Genomic DNA, 17,157 nt, shown 5'->3' on the forward strand with positions numbered 1-17,157 from the left:
AGGTCCTGGAGTGGCCTAGCCAGTCTCCAGACCTGAACCCAATAGAAAATCTTTGGAGGGAGCTGAAAGTCCGTATTGCCCAGCGACAGCCCCGAAACCTGAAGGATCTGGAGAAGGTCTGTATGGAGGAGTGGGCCAAAATCCCTGCTGCAGTGTGTGCAAACCTGGTCAAGAACTACAGGAAACGTATGATCTCTGTAATTGCAAACAAAGGTTTCTGTACCAAATATGAAGTTCTGCTTTTCTGAAGTGATTCTGATCATAACTTTTTTTTAACACAATGTCTCCGCCATCATTTCCTATGACCGAAAACAGCTTCTGGACATCAGAACAGCGATCACTCTCCTCGATTTGGATGAACATTTCTACTTCAGCAAGTTGGCAGCTCTGGATGTTTTACTAACTTTGGACCAGGCCCTAATCCCCGGAACTCAAAAGAGGAAGTAGCGGCGAAAGAGAGGCAGGCGAAGCGGCATCCTGACGAGACTACATCGGCGAGCAAATAGACCGCCATTGCCCTCTGTTCTATTGGCGAACGTGCAGTCACTGGAGAACAGACTGGATGAGCTCCGTTCAAGACTATCCTAGCAAGGAGACCTAAAACGATGTTTCTCAGAGTCGTGGCTCAACGAGGACATGGATATTTACCTTTGCTGGTTTTTCTATGCATCGTCAAGACCGGACAGCAGACTCAGGTAAGACGAAGGGAGGAGGGGTGTGTGTCTTTGTTAACAACGGCTGGTGCGCAATCTCTGATGTTAAGGAAGTCTCAAGTTTTTGCTCGCCTGAATTAAAATATCTCATGATAAGCTGCAGACCATACTATTTATCCAAGAATAACACCCGAACACACACATACACACAAATATGTGTTATTCCTCGTGTCACAATTTACATTTTTATTCGATTTTCTTGTCTTTAACTCTGCATTGTCATAAAATGACCCGTCAGTAAGCATTTCACTGTTAGTCTACACCTGTGTTAACGAAGCAGGTGCTTTTTTGGGGGAGGGGGAGTGCAGTGGCGCAGCGGTCTTAGGCACTGCATCTCAGTGAAAGGGGCGTCACTACAGTCCCTGGTTTGCATCCAGGCTGTATCACATCCGGCCGTGATTGGGAGTCCCATAAGGCGGCACACAATTGGCCCAGAGTCGTCCAGGTTTGGCTGGGGTAGGCCGTCATTGTAAATAGAATTTGTTCTTAACTGACTTGCCTAGTTAAATAAAGGTTACATTTAAAAGAAGCAAACAAAATTACCTAGGTAAATAAAGTGGAGCCATGGGAGGTAGTTCCAGTCTGTGTCTGCCCCTGTCTGTTGAGGACGGAAGAGGAAGTGCGTCATAACCAAAAACTAAAATAATAGGGACAATAACAAAGGTGGGGAGGCGGGGGTGGGGGAGTGTGATGGTGTTGGCAGGCCTTTAGCCAGAGGCACAACTGGAGAAAATCAATAGGGGGGACTCATGGTCTTCTGGACTTAGCACTGAGAGGAAAGAGTTTGTATTGAAAACGTCTGATGTGTCACCTCGCATCGGGTCAGATGGGGACAAAGGTGGTTCTTCTCAGACCTGTACTAAAAACTGTCCTATTCAAGAGATCCCTGATGCAAAATGCTGTATCTCACATAGCACAGACAGACCTCAAACAGACTGTGGACTGTCCTGATAAACTTCAGTCCGCCTAAACATTCACGAAATATGTCCACTGATCTCTCTCTGACCTTTCTCCTCAGGTCCCTCCACCGAGAGGGGAATTCACAGTCACTTCAGCTGGGATCTAAAATAGACAATAGTGAATGAATTAGTTCCTGGGCATCATAATAATCACTAATCTAATACATTTGCCAGATATCCTGCTTCCATCCCAGTTGAAGGAAGCGGTTTGGTACAGGTTTTGTGGTTATTGGCACCGAAGGCCTCTCTCACACAGTCACAGAAAGAGATAGAGAGAGAGAGAGAGAGAGAGAGAGAAAGGATGAGAGAAAGACAGAGAGAGAGGGGGGGGGGTGATCGAGAGAGGAGGGAAAGATTGAGAGAGACAGCGAGGGACTCAGAGAGAGAGAGAGAGTGCAGGGCTGGAATGTTCCTTTAATTAACATGTCTGAAACGGCCCAATGTTCTGGAGCTGCTCTCTCCTCTGGCATGCTTCAGTGCTGGCAGGCCCGAGGAGGCAGGAGTGAGCGCTCCATCAAGAGGAACTGCCAAACCAGACGGGCCGGTCGTCTCCCTCGCCCTAAGGACCCCACACTGATGATCAAATCAAATCAAATGTTTGTCACACGAGCTGAATACAACAGGTGTAGACCTTACCATGAAATGCTTACGTACGAGCCCTTAACCAACAATGCAGAGTTTTTAAAAAGTAAGTCATTTGCTAAATAAATTAAAGGGAAAAAAGCAACACAATAAAATAACAACAACAAGGCTGTACATTCCAGGTGGTATTTTGGTATTTTATTAGGATCCCCATTAGCTGTTACAAAAGCAGAAGCTACTCTTCCTGAGGTCCACACAAAACATAAAACATGATATAATATAGAACATTAATAGACAAGAACAGCTCATGGACAGAACTACATAGAGTGCATTTACAGCATTTACATTACAGTCTAATATTGCTGCTATTGTTTATTATCTATCCTGTTGCCTAGTCACTTAACCCTTACCTACAGTTGAAGTCGGAAGTTTACATACACTTAGGTTGGAATCATTAAAACTTGTTTTTCAACCACTCCACAAATTTCTTGTTAGCAAACTATAGTTTTGGCAAGTCGGTTAGGACATCTACTTTGTGCATGACACAATATATGTTTCCAACAATTGTTTACAGAGAGATTATTTCACATATAATTCACAATTCCAGTGGGTCAGAAGTTTACATACACTAAGTTGACTGTGCCTTTAAACAGCTTGGAAAATTCCAGAAAATGATGTCATGGCTCTAGAAGCTTCTGATAGGCTAATTGACATAATTTGAGTCAATTGGCGGTGTAGCTGCGGATGTATTTCAAGGCCTACCTTCATTCTCAGTGCCTCTTTACTTGACATCATGGGAAAATCAAAAGAAATCTGCCAAGACCTCAGAAAAAAATGATAGGTTCATCCTTGGGAGCAATTTCCAAATGCCTGAAGGTACCACGTTCATCTATACAAACAATAGTATGCAAGTATAAACATCATGGGACCACGCAGCCATCATACCGCTCAGGAAGGAGACGCGTTCTGTCTCCTAGAGATGAACGTACTTTAGTGCGAAAAGTGCAAATCAGTCCCAGAACAACAGCAAAGAACCTTGTGAAGATGCTGGAGGAAACAGGTACAAAAGTATCTATAGCCACAGTGAAACGAGTCCTATATCAGCATAACCTGAAAGGCCGCTCAGCAAGGAAGAAGCCACTGCTCCAAAACCGCCATAAAAAAGCCAGACTACGGTTTGCAACTGCACATGGGGACAAAGATCATACTTTTTGGAGAAATGTCCTCTGGTCTGATGAAACAAAAATAGAACTGTTTGGCCATAATGACCATCGTTATGTTGGGAGGAAAAAGGGGGAGGCTTGCAAGCTGAAGAACACCATCCCACCCGTGAAGCACGGGGGTGGCAGCATCATGTTGTGGTTGTGCTTTGCTGCAGGAGGGACTGGTGCACTTCACAAAACACATGGCATCATGAGGCAGGAAAATATGTGGATATATTGAAGCAACATCTCAAGACATCAGTCAGGAAGTTAAAGCTTGGTCGCAAATGGGTCTTCAAATGAACAATGACCCCAAGCGTACTTCCAAAGTTGTGACAAAATGGCTTAAGGACAACAAAGTCAAGGTATTGGAGTGGCCATCACAAAGCCCTGACCTCAATCCTATAGAAAATTTGTGGGTAGAACTGAAAAAGCGTGTGCAAGCAAGGAGGCCTACGAACCTGACTCTGTTACACCAGCTTGGTCAGGAGGGATGGGCAAAAATTCACCCAACTTATTGTGGGGAGCTTGTGGAAGGCTACCCGAAACGTTTGACCCAAGTAAAACAATTTAAAAAGGCAATGTTACCAAACACTAATTGAGTGTATGTAAACTTCTGACCCACTGGGAATATGATGAAAGAAATAAAAGCTGAAATAAATCATTCCCTCTACTATTATTCTGACATTTCACATTCTAAAAAATAAAGTGGTGATCCTAACTGACCGAAGACAGGGCATTTTTACTAGGATTAAATGTCAGGAATTGTGAAAAACTGAGTTTAATTGTATTTGGCTAAGGTGTATGTAAACTTCCGACTTCAACTGTATATGTACAGTACATAGCTACCTCAATTCAGTGGTGGAAAAAGAGCCCAATTGTCATACTTGAGTAAAAGTAAAGATACCTTAATGTAAAATGACTCAAGTAAAAGTGGAAGTCACCCAGTAAATACTACTTAAGTAAAAGTCGAAAAGTATTTGGTTTTAAATATACCTAAGTATCAAAAGTAAATGTAATTAGTAAATATACTTAAGCATCAAAAGTAAAAGTATAAATTATATTAAGCAAGCCTGGCGGCACAATTGTCATGTTTTTTAGATATATAGATGGATAGATGGATGGATGGATGGATAGATGGATGGATGGATGGATGGATCTATGGATGGATGGATGATGGATGGATGGATGGATCTATGGATGGATGGATGGATGGATGGATAGATGGATGGATGGATGGATCTATGGATGGATGGATGATGGATGGATGGATGGATCTATGGATGGATGGATGGATCTATGGATGGATGGATGGATGGATGGATGGATCTATGGATGGATGGATGGATCTATGGATGGATGGATGGATGGATGGATGGATCTATGGATGGATGGATGGATCTATGGATGGATGGATGGATGGATGGATGGATGGATGGATGGATCTATGGATGGATGGATGGATGGATGGATGGATGGATGGATCTATGGATGGATGGATGGATCTATGGATGGATGGATGGATGGATGGATGGATCTATGGATGGATGGATGGATGGATGGATGGATGGTGCACTGGTTGTCTACGTGATAAAAAGTGAAGCAATAGTGTGTTATAACAGAGTACTTATTTTATTTCTGGTCCTAGAACCAAATGGAGTAGCTGGCCAGACCAGCACGCAGACAAGACTTGTTCTGGGTGCCGAGATTAATTCTGTACCAAACACACACAGTGCAGGATGAGACATGATGTGGAAACATTTCTAGATGTTTTCAAATGCTTTTGTCTCAAAAGAAACTTAAGGTGTCAGAAAGTTCATGTGACTGGGAGCAGTTTTGTTATTATTCCCAAGGAGTGAACTCACGCTAACCCTGCCACAGCAGGCACTTGTCAGAGTTGACTGCAATGTGTGTTTGTCTAGGACAAAAGTAAGAACCACTGTATGAGAGGGGCACTTTTAATATGACTGTATTATATGAGATTTAAAAGATGCAGATAAACCCGACTAAAGAAAACAGAAGACAGCTGGCTTGCAGGAAGCATAACTTACAACAGAACAGGTGATGGATATGAATATAGATATAAAAAGCTAGTCAATAGCCCATGTCAACTGTGATGGAGTGTCTTTGGAATGTTCTTTCGCAGTTTTATAAGACACTACTCAAATATCAATAGATCTACATATCTATGTAGAAGGGAGAGTGTTTTCATCAAGCACTGGATGACAGTCATTATGAAGTTCCTGTCTTTTGTGAATAGGAATTTCATTTTAGAATGTTGGCGGGTCCAATGGAAGATGTTGTGCATTATAATGCATTAGGCATACAGTATCTGATAAGGCATTGTAAATGTACTTATAATGCATTATGAAGGCTGTCTAGGAAGTGTTAATATTTTTTATTTTTGCACTGACTCTATGCACACACACACATACCTAATTTGCTCACACGTGACACACCCATTCATACAGACTCTACACACACACACACACACACACACACATCATATACACTGCTACTACTCTGTTTATCATATATCCTGATACCTACATGTAGTCATCTTACCCCTATACATATCTACCTCTACCACTCCAGTATCCCTGCACATTGTAAATATGGTACTGGAACTGACCAGTGACATTAAAACAATGAAACATGTATCACATCACAAACGGCAGGTAAGATCAGTACGCTTTAATAAGATGTCAGTGCAGAAATACGTCTTCTTATTGGGTTCAGTTCCCCATACAGTAATAACAAAAATAATAACAATATAATAATGTCAATATGAATTCAATATAAATCATAGGATCATCTAAAACAGTGGTTCCCAACCAGGGGTACTAGGACTCCTGGGGGTACTTGGCCTATCCACAGGGTTACTGGTAAAATGCACATGAGACCATAGGGTTACTGGTAAAATGCACATGAGGGGGTACTTCAGAGGTACTCCGGGCAGAGCAAAATTCAGTTGGTGGTACGGTAACCAAAAAAGGTTGGAAACCACTGATCTAAAATAACTATAAGACATCCACAAATGTAATGGATAAAAGCAGAACATATCCCAAGGAAAAAACAACCCTCATTATATTTAGTAGCCTAGAATGCTGATATTGTCTTTAAAGAGGATGAGAACTGAGATTGTTCAATTATTCATATTTGTATGGTTACTTTTTGGGCCCTTCAAGTGTCACAGTAGCTACAGCTAGGACTGGTGGATAGCCTTCCTTCTGCAGTTACCATTTTGGGACTTCCCTCTAGCGTACTCATTTCACATACAGGAGCACAATTTAGGCCACACCCCATCTACAGTTCCATCTGACATCCCTGCCTCCTCTCCATCAGGAACAGGAGCACGGCCTGCCTCCTCTCCATCAGGAACAGGAGCATGGCCTGCCTCCTCTCCATCAGGAACAGGAGCATGGCCTGCCTCCTCTCCATCAGGAACAGGAGCACGGCCTCCCTCCTCTCCATCAGGAACAGGAGCATGGCCTGCCTCCTCTCCATCAGGAACAGGAGCATGGCCTGCCTCCTCTCCATCAGGAACAGGAGCTCGGCCTGCCTCCTCTCCATCAGGAACAGGAGCTCGGCCTGCCTCCTCTCCATCAGGAACAGGAGCATGGCCTGCCTCCTCTCCATCAGGAACAGGAGCTCGGCCTGCCTCCTCTCCATCAGGAACAGGAGCATGGCCTGCCTCCTCTCCATCAGGAACAGGAGCTCGGCCTGCCTCCTCTCCATCAGGAACAGGAGCTCGGCCTGCCTCCTCTCCATCAGGAACATGGCCTGCGAGGCAGAGAACTTAATCTCTATCTTACTTTGGTTTTCTTCTAATGCTTAGAATTCAAGTAATAACGAGACATTTAATCTCATATAAGTTTAATATAACAAATGCAAAGCATGGGAATTTTGCTTGCTTTTACATGTTAAATACTGCATATCTGGGGGTTTTAGACAGCGCATATAGGGACCAAAAGCAGATACTTGTCAGCTAACGGAGTGGTCTGATCTAACTATCTGTAATTTGTCATTGTTCCCACATAATAAATAAACACATACAATTATACATCCTAACATTTTATCCTTGTGTTTAATTTATCTGGGACGTGGGTAATTTGAGGAAATGTCCCACATTCCATTCACTTTGGCTCAATGAAAACAAGGAGCATATTTTCTCATGTCTTTGGAGGAACTCACTGTGTCGATATATTTCCATTAACAGTGGAAGCAATGTTTTGTCTTTGTTAGAATGTGCTAGGGTTGACAAGGTGGCTAAACTTGGCAGGGTGTACCTAAAAATGAACGTGGGAGGGCAAGAGAAAGAGAGAGAGGGGTGAGAGAGAGGGGGGGAGAGAGAGAGCGAGACCGAGAGAGAGAGATGAGCTGACTACTGAGTGAAGTAGCGTGTGAAGAGATCAGTGCATCAGTGGGCAGGCTGAGCAGGATGTATCTCTCTCTGTCAGTCACAGTTCAGTACCACAGTCCCTCTCTATCTGTCCCTCAGTTCCCCATCTCACTTCTATCTCCGTCTCTGTCTCATAGCTCTATCACCACCTGCATCTGTTACAACAGGTTTCAACAGGTATCTGCCACCCATTGCTCTAAGTCTATATTTAACTATTGCGCCGTCTAACCCAGAAATAATCTTAGATTCAACAGTTTTAATTTTGAGATTTTTGTATTGACAAAACATGTTCTACCAAGCTGTCAAGGGAAGTGCCTGAGTATTTGATATTGACGATTGGTCTTTAAAGTGTTTAGTGTATCACCCTCACTAATTTAACACCACATTACAGCCTCTGGTTTCTTATTAACAACCTAAACCCGCATTAAATCAACATGGTGCCAGACACATAGGTCGATGTGCTGAATCTGATTCTTTATCTTTCTTTATCTTGGACTGGACTTCTAATTCCATCTACTCAACATACTGGATCTGACACTAGAGCTCTCCAAGCTAAACATCTGGATTTGTATAGGCTAGTGTAGTTTTATTGGACAATCTACTGTACGTCTACGTCTACAATCTGTGCATTTGAAGGGCATAACACTGGGCTGAATCAACGTTGAGACAACATTAAGGCAATGTTAAGGCACATCATGTCTGTTATGAATCACCTTTAAAGACAATCTCAGCAAGAAAAATAAACCATCACATCAAAATACAGTGTTACTGAAAGTGGATCCATGAAACATATAAAGTTGCCTCTACAAATGCAAGATGGTTATATCTATAAAGCACCATCACCTGTTTAGATACTGTTGAAAGATATTACTTTTGTGTCAATTTCTTTTGTTTACAATATTCAAAATGCTACATGTCAAAAGTGGAACTTAGAAAATGTTATCATTTTTTTCCTCTCCATTTTCTTTTTTCTTTAAAGCGCAACAACAGATCAGTACTGGCCTGCTAACAATTTCATTATACTTGTGCATACACTCTGAAAAAATTCCACTTAAAAACAAAACAAAACAGACACCAGCACTATGGAGTAACATCTAAAACACAGGAATACAATCTGCATCTACTGGGTAGATAAGACAAAGTACCAAGGCACATAAACACTAAAACACTATCTTGACATTATAGTAGAAACTTTATAGCTTCTGTCTTTAAATACATATATGTGTGTACAAAGCTAAATTCAAACTTTTAAGTGGTCACCACACAAAGACAAATACTTATAAATGAGAAAGAAATAGAAAGAAAGAGAAGGAATACAGAAAAAGAGTCTCAATGTTGATAGCGAGTTGCCATCTCTTAAACGAAGGGCCAGTCGACACCTGCATAGCAGTTATTTTGGCGGTGTCGGAAGTGGTCAAATCCACAAGCGGCTCCCGGCATTATACCTAAAGGAGGACATTGTCATTGGCTACAAGGAGTCGCATTAAGAGAAATCCCATGCAACCTTGTTTACAAGTTCAAACACTGGAATGTGATATTTAATTTACACCTCGATTCGGCTGATAGAAATCCTAATTATTTAGTTTAATGATTCTCAATTTGAGTGTCATGTAATTTCTATATAGCCTAGACTTACTCATTCTGAACTTGTAATGCGAGTGGGACCGGTGTGGCTTCGTGACAATGACCACACGAGCAACCTCTCTTATTTAACAGCTGTAAACACCAGCTATGCGGGTGTCGGCTATCACCGGTTAACGCTTGATCTTAGTGAATCTAGGCCACAGGTGGCTGCTGGCACCTTAATTGGAGTAAATGGGCTCAGTAATGGCTGGAATGGAATGAATGAAATGGTATTGACACATCAAACACATGGTTTTATTGTGTTTGATACCATCCCATTCACTTCATTCCAGTCATTATTATGAGCCGTCCTCCCGTCAGCAGCCTTCTGTGATCTAGGCCAAAGTCTCTCTGATTCTGATATGACTTCTAATGAAAAAGGTACCAAAAATATGAAAATAGCACTCTCCTCCCTATGTTGGGGCACGCTCTGATTTGACCAATCAACTTCATGGCCTGACAAGCACTGTAACTATCCAGTGAGCTCACACTGAGGGAACAAGAGAAACATGCAAACAGACACCAGTGACTGAAGGAAACTAGACAGTAAGGAATGGGGAAAGGGTAGTAAAAGAACAACAAAAAAGTTTATTTAAAAAAAAACTGGATATTATGCTTACATTCGGTGAAGTTTAATCTGGATTTCAGACTGTTTTGTTTGTTAGTGTGTCTGTGACAGCGTCGTATTGACAGACAGACAGACAGACAGACAGACAGACAGACAGACAGACAGACAGACAGACAGACAGACAGACAGACAGAAGAAAAGTATGCTACAGATCACACAATTGGGGGACAGAATAGAGCTTGAGAACACTAAAACAGATCAAATCTTTTAACAGAAATAGACTAATAACTAAAAATTATACACGTATATAATTTATGATGATAAAGACAACAAAAATAGAACAGAAGCCACACGTTTTTCTAATGATACATAGGGGCAGTAGGGTGGATGGATGAGGAGGAGGCAGGGTATGTGTGGCTTTGGCGATGAAACAGGTTTGTATGGGGCTTGGTATGGTAGGGTGGGTGGGGCGTGGTGGAGTAGTACTATGTTAGATGTGCCAGGACTTTAGGACAGGGGGAGGGGCTTGGCTGAGGTGTCAGTCAGTGTTGTAGAGAGGTGTTAGTCTAGGGTGTATTGGCTAAGACTATTGGAGGGTAAGGATGGGTAGAGGTGAGGTTGGTGAGGGCTATGTCTAGGTAGGGTAAGATAAAGTACGGGAGGGGGTATATGTCTGGGTCTAGGTGGCCTGGTCCAGGGTAGGGTGGGTGGGGGAGTAGGGAGTATATGTCTGGGTCTAGGTGGCCTGGTCCAGGGTAGGGTGGGTGGGGGAGTAGGCAGTATATGTTTGGGTCTAGGTGGCCTGGTCCAGTGTAGGGTGGGTGGGGGAGTAGGGAGTATATGTCTGGGTCTAGGTGGCCTGGTCCAGGGTAGGGTGGGGGAGTAGGGAGTATATGTCTGGGTCTAGGTGGCCTGATCCAGGGTAGGGTGGGTGGGGGAGTAGGGAGTATATGTCTGTGTCTAGGTGGCCTGGTCCAGGGCTGGGTAGGGGGTATATGTCTGCGTCTAGGAGGCCTGGTCCAGGGTAGGGTGGGTGGGGGAGTAGGGGGTGTAGTGCTGGGTCTAGGTGGACTGGTCCAAGGCTCTCAGTAGGTCACTGCCCTGCAGCAAGTGTAGATTGCCTTGGAGAGGGACATTGACCTCGCAGTCATAGCGGGTGAGCTCTGGCAGACAATAGGCCTCAAAGGACGGGCCCAACAGCCGACTGGCAACCCCTACACACACAACAAACATGTAGACAGTCCGTTAGTAGGGAGGAAATGGCTTTGGGTCAAAAGCCAATCAACCTTCATCTGAGGAGGACAGTCAATTGACTATGGTGCCAAGTCATGGAAAAGGACTGTGATTACAAAACAAAGGATATCAATTGTCCAAATCGATTTCTAAAAATAGATTTGAACATGTTGTTTCATCATTGCCTAAATCCCCACGTGAACATTAACTTATTTTCTTTGCCTGGTCACAACCTGGCCAACTGGTTGCTACTAGTTGGACCAGTCAATCTTTTAAATGACATACGACACATGGGAGTTGCATTAGAATGGAAATAAAAATGCCAGGCTTACCCTCTGTTTTGGGAGAGGGCAGCATACGGTATTCTCTGTAGTTGCACCACTGTTCGGGGAAGGCTTTTTTAGGTGCACTGTTTCCACATCCTGGATACTGGGACTTCCTGTGCCGTTGAAGGGGGCTGAGACACTGGTCAACACCCCCATGTATGCACATACCTTTATCTGTAAAAGAAAGAGGAAGAGAGATATTAAGATGAGTTCAATATTGCTATATTTTCTCTATTATGGTTTTTACTATAAGTGATATTTGGCATTTTGGTTTGCACACTGTATGTCCCACATTATCCACCATCCAGTACCTGCCAGTGAGCTGGTGCTGAGAGATCTATCCAGGATGGCACAGCTTTCATTCCTCATCCTCTTCCACATCATCTCTGATGGCGTACTCAGGGTGGCGTCACCCTGATAAACGCAAAAACAGACACACATTACAGTCGAAAACTTAGTCAAAACCAGTCTGTAGATTTCACGTCTAATACAACTCTCATGAAATATTTAACAGTGAGCACACACAAACTGAATACACACATCCTAGCCTACGGTTAGAAATCAGTGAGAGGGTATACGTACCACTGCCATTTGCGTGAAGGAGCGCTTGAAGTTGTTGGCTATGGCGATTTTAGCAGGACTCATGTCTCTGTAGGCCTGGACAAAGTTCTCCATTGACCTGCAGAAGAACATCACATTACTTGACCATCTCTGTAGATCAACTCTAGCTCTAACAAGCATCAGTACAGGAACTGAATTCAATCAGTAGGACAGACACACTGAAGGTCCACTATAGTACCTCTGCTTGTGCATCCTGTTGACCGGCATGTTCTGACATGAGTGGCTTCCGCCCATGGCGTCCACTTGTTGTTGGTAGTGTAACGGGGGATCGGGGGGCCACTGCAGGTTCTGACGTCCGCCCATGGAGGACAAAGGGGTGCTGGCTAGGGTGTGGTAGGGGGTGATCTGTGCATTGCCTGTGTAGGGCAGAGTAGGCCTGGAGTCCATGGGGCTCATTTCACTGTGGTTCGGGCCTCTCTTGTCTCCTGGGGCCCACTTGGCGGGCTGGTAGTGGGCAGACTGTGGGGATCCCAGGGGCTGGAAGAGGCTGGCGATGTTGCTGAACCCGTTCTGTGTGGTGCGGTGTCCCATTTGGTCAGCGGCCCCCTCGGGGCCTCCAGGGGCCTCTTCAGTAATGATGGGGTGGAGTTGGAAGTCTTCTCCGTCCATGGGGATGTAGGGAGCCAGGGTCTCCAGGTCCAGATCACTCAGGACCGACTGAGAGGGTCACATCAAATCAAATCAAACTTCTGAAGTGCATTAGGACATTGCAAGACAAAAAGTGTCCAAAATACAGTCAGACCAGAAAGCAACCCTACTGCACACTTTGGTTAAAGGGCAATTCCACCACTTTCAACCTCCTTTTCATCATATCCAACACAATACCAGTGTCTCCATATGTTAAAACGGTAAATTTCTATGTTTAGCAGAAGAAATATAAAGTTAAAGTTGAAAACATTTTTAAAAACAGTGATTTCCTAACACTATGAGATTGGCGGTGGCATAGGGAGCAAGAAAATACCCTCCGTCCAGCTAGAAACACGTTGCAGGTTTTGAAAATCACAGTTTTTCTTACTTTTAATCCTACCCTGTGATGACACAGAGAAGCATGATGTTATTTTTTATGCAGTGATGGAGATAATGCATATGAAGTTGAAAAGTGGCAGAATTGCCCTTCAAATAAATGTAAATCTATTATAATGTCTACCCTCCATCTCATGCACACTGGTTGAGTAGTGGGTCTGTGAAGTGCCAGTGAGACTGACCTGGGTGCTGCCGGGGCTCTTGGGCCCCTCTGTGTCCAGAGCAAAGAGCTTCTCAGTCAGCTCTACCTTCAGGTCACTCTCTCTCTCGCTGTAGTAATCCCCTGGGCTGCTGGGCTGTACCCACAGAGAGGAGGGAGAGAGGGAGACCAAGAGAGAGAGACCAAGAGACAGAGAGAGAGAGAGGACGTGACATGACAAAAGCTCCATTGAGCCCTGAGTAACTAGTGACCACTGCTTATTCCAACCATCCACCCCCTCCATTCTCACCACACTCTGCCCCCTGTCCCAAACACCCAGGATCCGTGCCCACTCCATCACACAAGCACACACACGCACAAACAAGCACACACATGGTGACAAACACACACACACATTGTGACACACACTTAGGCTACACACACACAAACACGAGCACACATAAGTGTACCAAAACACAATACATAAACCATGAGTCACATTCATTTGCAGTGGAAGAAAAACTGGTAACGAAGGCTTGTGCTGGCAGATGTGGTATTGTTGAATGAAATAGTAGATGACAGAAGAATGATAGAAGAGTGAAAAGGACATCATGGACAGTAGCAGCTACATACCGTGGAACAACTGCTCAGGCTAGGGGGGGCCGTGCTGGGGGTGGCACTGCCTGGTGTGGGGTTCTGGGGCACTGAGAAGGTGGCAGCCATGTGGTTGGACATGTCTCCTGCCGGGCAGGGCTTGTGGGCATCACTGACCCAGCCCTGGGTGGCCGGAGGGGGCATGGGAGAGATCTTGGGGTAAAGAGGAGGATGAGGCTCCTCAAACGGTGGCCTTCCTGTAGGACACAATCATATAAACAGTAGATGGTTAGTATTCCTGTTTTCATAGAACTTAGGCCATTACTAGAGATGGTGTAATCTTGTCCACCAGCCGGCTCTCTCTCTGTAGAACCGTCTAGTTTCACAGTGCCTCAGAACCTGACTTGACTGGTCTATGGCTGGAGCGGACGAAACAACCTCTGTTTTTAATTGTCTGATCTGTCAGTCCATCACCATCTAGTTTAACTCATAGAACCTCCTTCCTTCATTGTGGACTTCAAAGTGTGACCAGCGTAAGTGATTTAAACAAGAAAGTGAGTTAGGAAAATCTGAAAGTACGCATCTTAGAAATAGTTTTCACATAGATGTACTTTATGCGCCACCAATTGGAGTCTGGGGACGACGTTAGAGATGGCATAACTATAACTACATGTCTAACTTCTACCATATCATGTGACATGGAGCATGGCATTGGGGAGATGGATTGTAGTAATGGGATGATATGGGTATGGTTATGGGAAATGGACATTATAACGTAATATATTGGTATGGTTAGGGAGACATCTAAAGCAGAATGGGAGATATTGGGGAGTGTTCTGACCAAAGTCAAGGGTGATGATGGCATCTCCAGGAGTGGGGGTCAGCTGAGCAAGGTCTTCTGGCTCCTCTTTGAGTTTGGTGAACAGGGTCTTGATGGGCTCCGCGGCCACCGCAGCACCGCTCTGGGTGAAGAAGCTGTTCATGTGGTGGGGCTTGAACAGAGACTCAGTCTGGTCCATGGAGAAGATCATGGACTTGTTCTCCACGTCACTAAAAAACACACAGAGAGACAAAGGGATACCTCAGGGATGTGTTATGTTACCACCAGATTTTAAGACTAAAATGAAGCTACTGTCATACTGTAATCTCACATTTGAACCAGCAGCCTTCCACAATCACTTCCTCCCCCTAATATTGTACATAATGGGCCAGTTTCCTGGACACAGGTAAGGCCCAGTCCTGGACTCAAAAATACTTTCAATAGAAGATCTCCAGTGAAAGAACATGCTATTTCATCCAGGAGTAGGTTTATGGTCTGGGAGCCTCAGATTAATGGGCCCTATGTTCTGTTTCTGCTTGTTCTTTGACCCTACCTGAGGACGTAGTTGACACAGACGATGCACTGCGGCTGGGAATTCCGGCTGTTGTAGATGACTGTGCCCTGGGTCTCAACCCACACGTAGCCTCCATGTTTGGCCAGCATACGATACTGTCCACTCACTGCCTGACCTTTACTGCACACTGTACAGCGAGAGAGAGAGAGAGTCAGTATAAAACTAGCTGGATGAAGGTGAAAGAAGAGCAACTCAGAGAGCAAATAGCAGAGCAAAGAGGAGAGAGATTCAGGCCATGGCAACACTAAGAAAGATGGTGAAGAAGAGAGAGATTCAGGCCAGGGTAACACTAAGAAAGAGGGTGAAGAAGAGAGAGATTCAGGCCAGGGCGACACTAAGAAAGAGGGTGAAGAAGAGAGAGATTCAGGCCAGGGCAACACTAAGAAAGAGGGTGAAGAAGAGAGAGATTCAGGCCAGGGCGACACTAAGAAAGAGGGTGAAGAAGAGAGAGATTCAGGCCAGGGTAACACTAAGAACGAGGGTGAAGAGTAGAGCGATTCAGGCCAGGGTAACACTAAGAACGAGGGTGAAGAGGAGAGAGATTCAGGCCAGGGTAACACTAAGAACGAGGGTGAAGAAGAGAGAAATGTAGGGGTGAGGAGAGATAGAGAGATAGATAAGTATCAGGAGAGAGAAGGAAGGGATGGCCTAGCTGCTGTCCTCAGTGTGGGTTGGCCCAGGCCCAGGACTGGCGTGGGAAAGCAGCAGGCCTGGGGTCGTAGGGTTCATCCTAGGGCAGGATTAGAGCGAGTAAATACAGACCAGAGCATTTGCTGCTCTATTGGCCAGTCACGTTGCCGCAGAGACCCGGCCCAGCCTGGCCGTCTGTGTCTCTGGGCCGGAAAGGGGGCCACATAGAGAGGCTATTCTCTGAAGGAGGTGGTGCATTCAGTCTGCTAGGGCTAACCACACCACTGATAGATGATACCTGTCCCAGACCTGCTGTTTTCAACTCTTAATGATCGGCTATGAAAAGCCAACTGAGATTTATTCCTGATTATTATTTGACCATGCTTGTCATTTATGAACATTTTGAAAATCTTGGCTTTCTCTAATTTTCTCCTTCTCTCTTTCTCTCGGAGGACCTGAGCCCTAGGACCATACGTCGGGACTACCGGCCGTGGTGACTCCTTGCTGCCCCCAGTCCGCCTGGCCTTGCTGCTATTCCAGTTTCAACTCTTCTGCCTGTGGTTATGGAACCCCTACCTGTCCCAGACCTGCTGTTTTCAACTCTTAATGATCGGCTATGAAAAGCCAACTGAGATTTATTCCTGATTATTATTTGACCATGCTTGTCATTTATGAACATTTTGAAAATCTTGGCTCTCTCTAATTTTCTCCTTCTCTCTTTCTTTCTCTCGGAGGACCTGGGCCCTAGGACCATGCGTCGGGACTGCCGCCCGTGGTGACTCCTTGCTGTCCCCAGTCCGCCTGGCCTTGCTGCTATTCCAGTTTCAGCTGTTCTGCCTGCGGTTATGGAACCGCCACCTGTCCCAGACCTGTTGTTTTTCAACTCTTAATGATCAGCTATGAAAAGCAAACTGAAAATTATTCATGATTATTATTTGACCATGCTTGTCACTTATGAACATTTTTGAACATCTTGGCATAGTTCTGTTATAATCTCCACCCGGCACAGCCAGAAGAGGACTGGCCACCCCTCATAGCCTGGTTCCTCTCTAGGTTTCTTCCTAGGTTTTGGCCTTTCTAGGGAGTTTTTCCTAGCCACCGTGCTTCTACACCTGCATTCTAGCTGTTTGGGGTTTTAGGCTGGGTTT

At 44.7% G+C, this 17,157-nt stretch overlaps 1 protein-coding gene across 2 annotated transcripts in view; it reads right to left on the reverse strand.

Annotated features, from left to right (window-relative positions):
* Positions 1 to 6,135: 6,135 nt before the first annotated feature.
* Positions 6,136 to 17,157, reverse strand: part of epas1b (endothelial PAS domain protein 1b) — a 59,575-nt gene continuing 48,553 nt past the window's right edge. For both annotated transcript variants that reach the window (XM_055890002.1, XM_055890001.1), the window contains exons 8-16: positions 15,359 to 15,506; positions 14,827 to 15,035; positions 14,025 to 14,242; positions 13,435 to 13,548; positions 12,408 to 12,886; positions 12,191 to 12,287; positions 11,920 to 12,022; positions 11,615 to 11,782; positions 6,136 to 11,263 (exon numbers count right to left, since the gene is read on the reverse strand). In XM_055890002.1, the coding sequence (XP_055745977.1) occupies positions 11,112 to 11,263; positions 11,615 to 11,782; positions 11,920 to 12,022; positions 12,191 to 12,287; positions 12,408 to 12,886; positions 13,435 to 13,548; positions 14,025 to 14,242; positions 14,827 to 15,035; positions 15,359 to 15,506 (1,688 nt within the window). In that variant the 3' untranslated portion in view covers positions 6,136 to 11,111. The remainder of the gene's footprint in view (positions 11,264 to 11,614; positions 11,783 to 11,919; positions 12,023 to 12,190; positions 12,288 to 12,407; positions 12,887 to 13,434; positions 13,549 to 14,024; positions 14,243 to 14,826; positions 15,036 to 15,358; positions 15,507 to 17,157) is intronic.

The sequence above is a fragment of the Salvelinus fontinalis genome, chromosome 30 (genome assembly GCF_029448725.1).
Source record: "Salvelinus fontinalis isolate EN_2023a chromosome 30, ASM2944872v1, whole genome shotgun sequence".
Taxonomy (NCBI): domain Eukaryota; kingdom Metazoa; phylum Chordata; class Actinopteri; order Salmoniformes; family Salmonidae; genus Salvelinus; species Salvelinus fontinalis.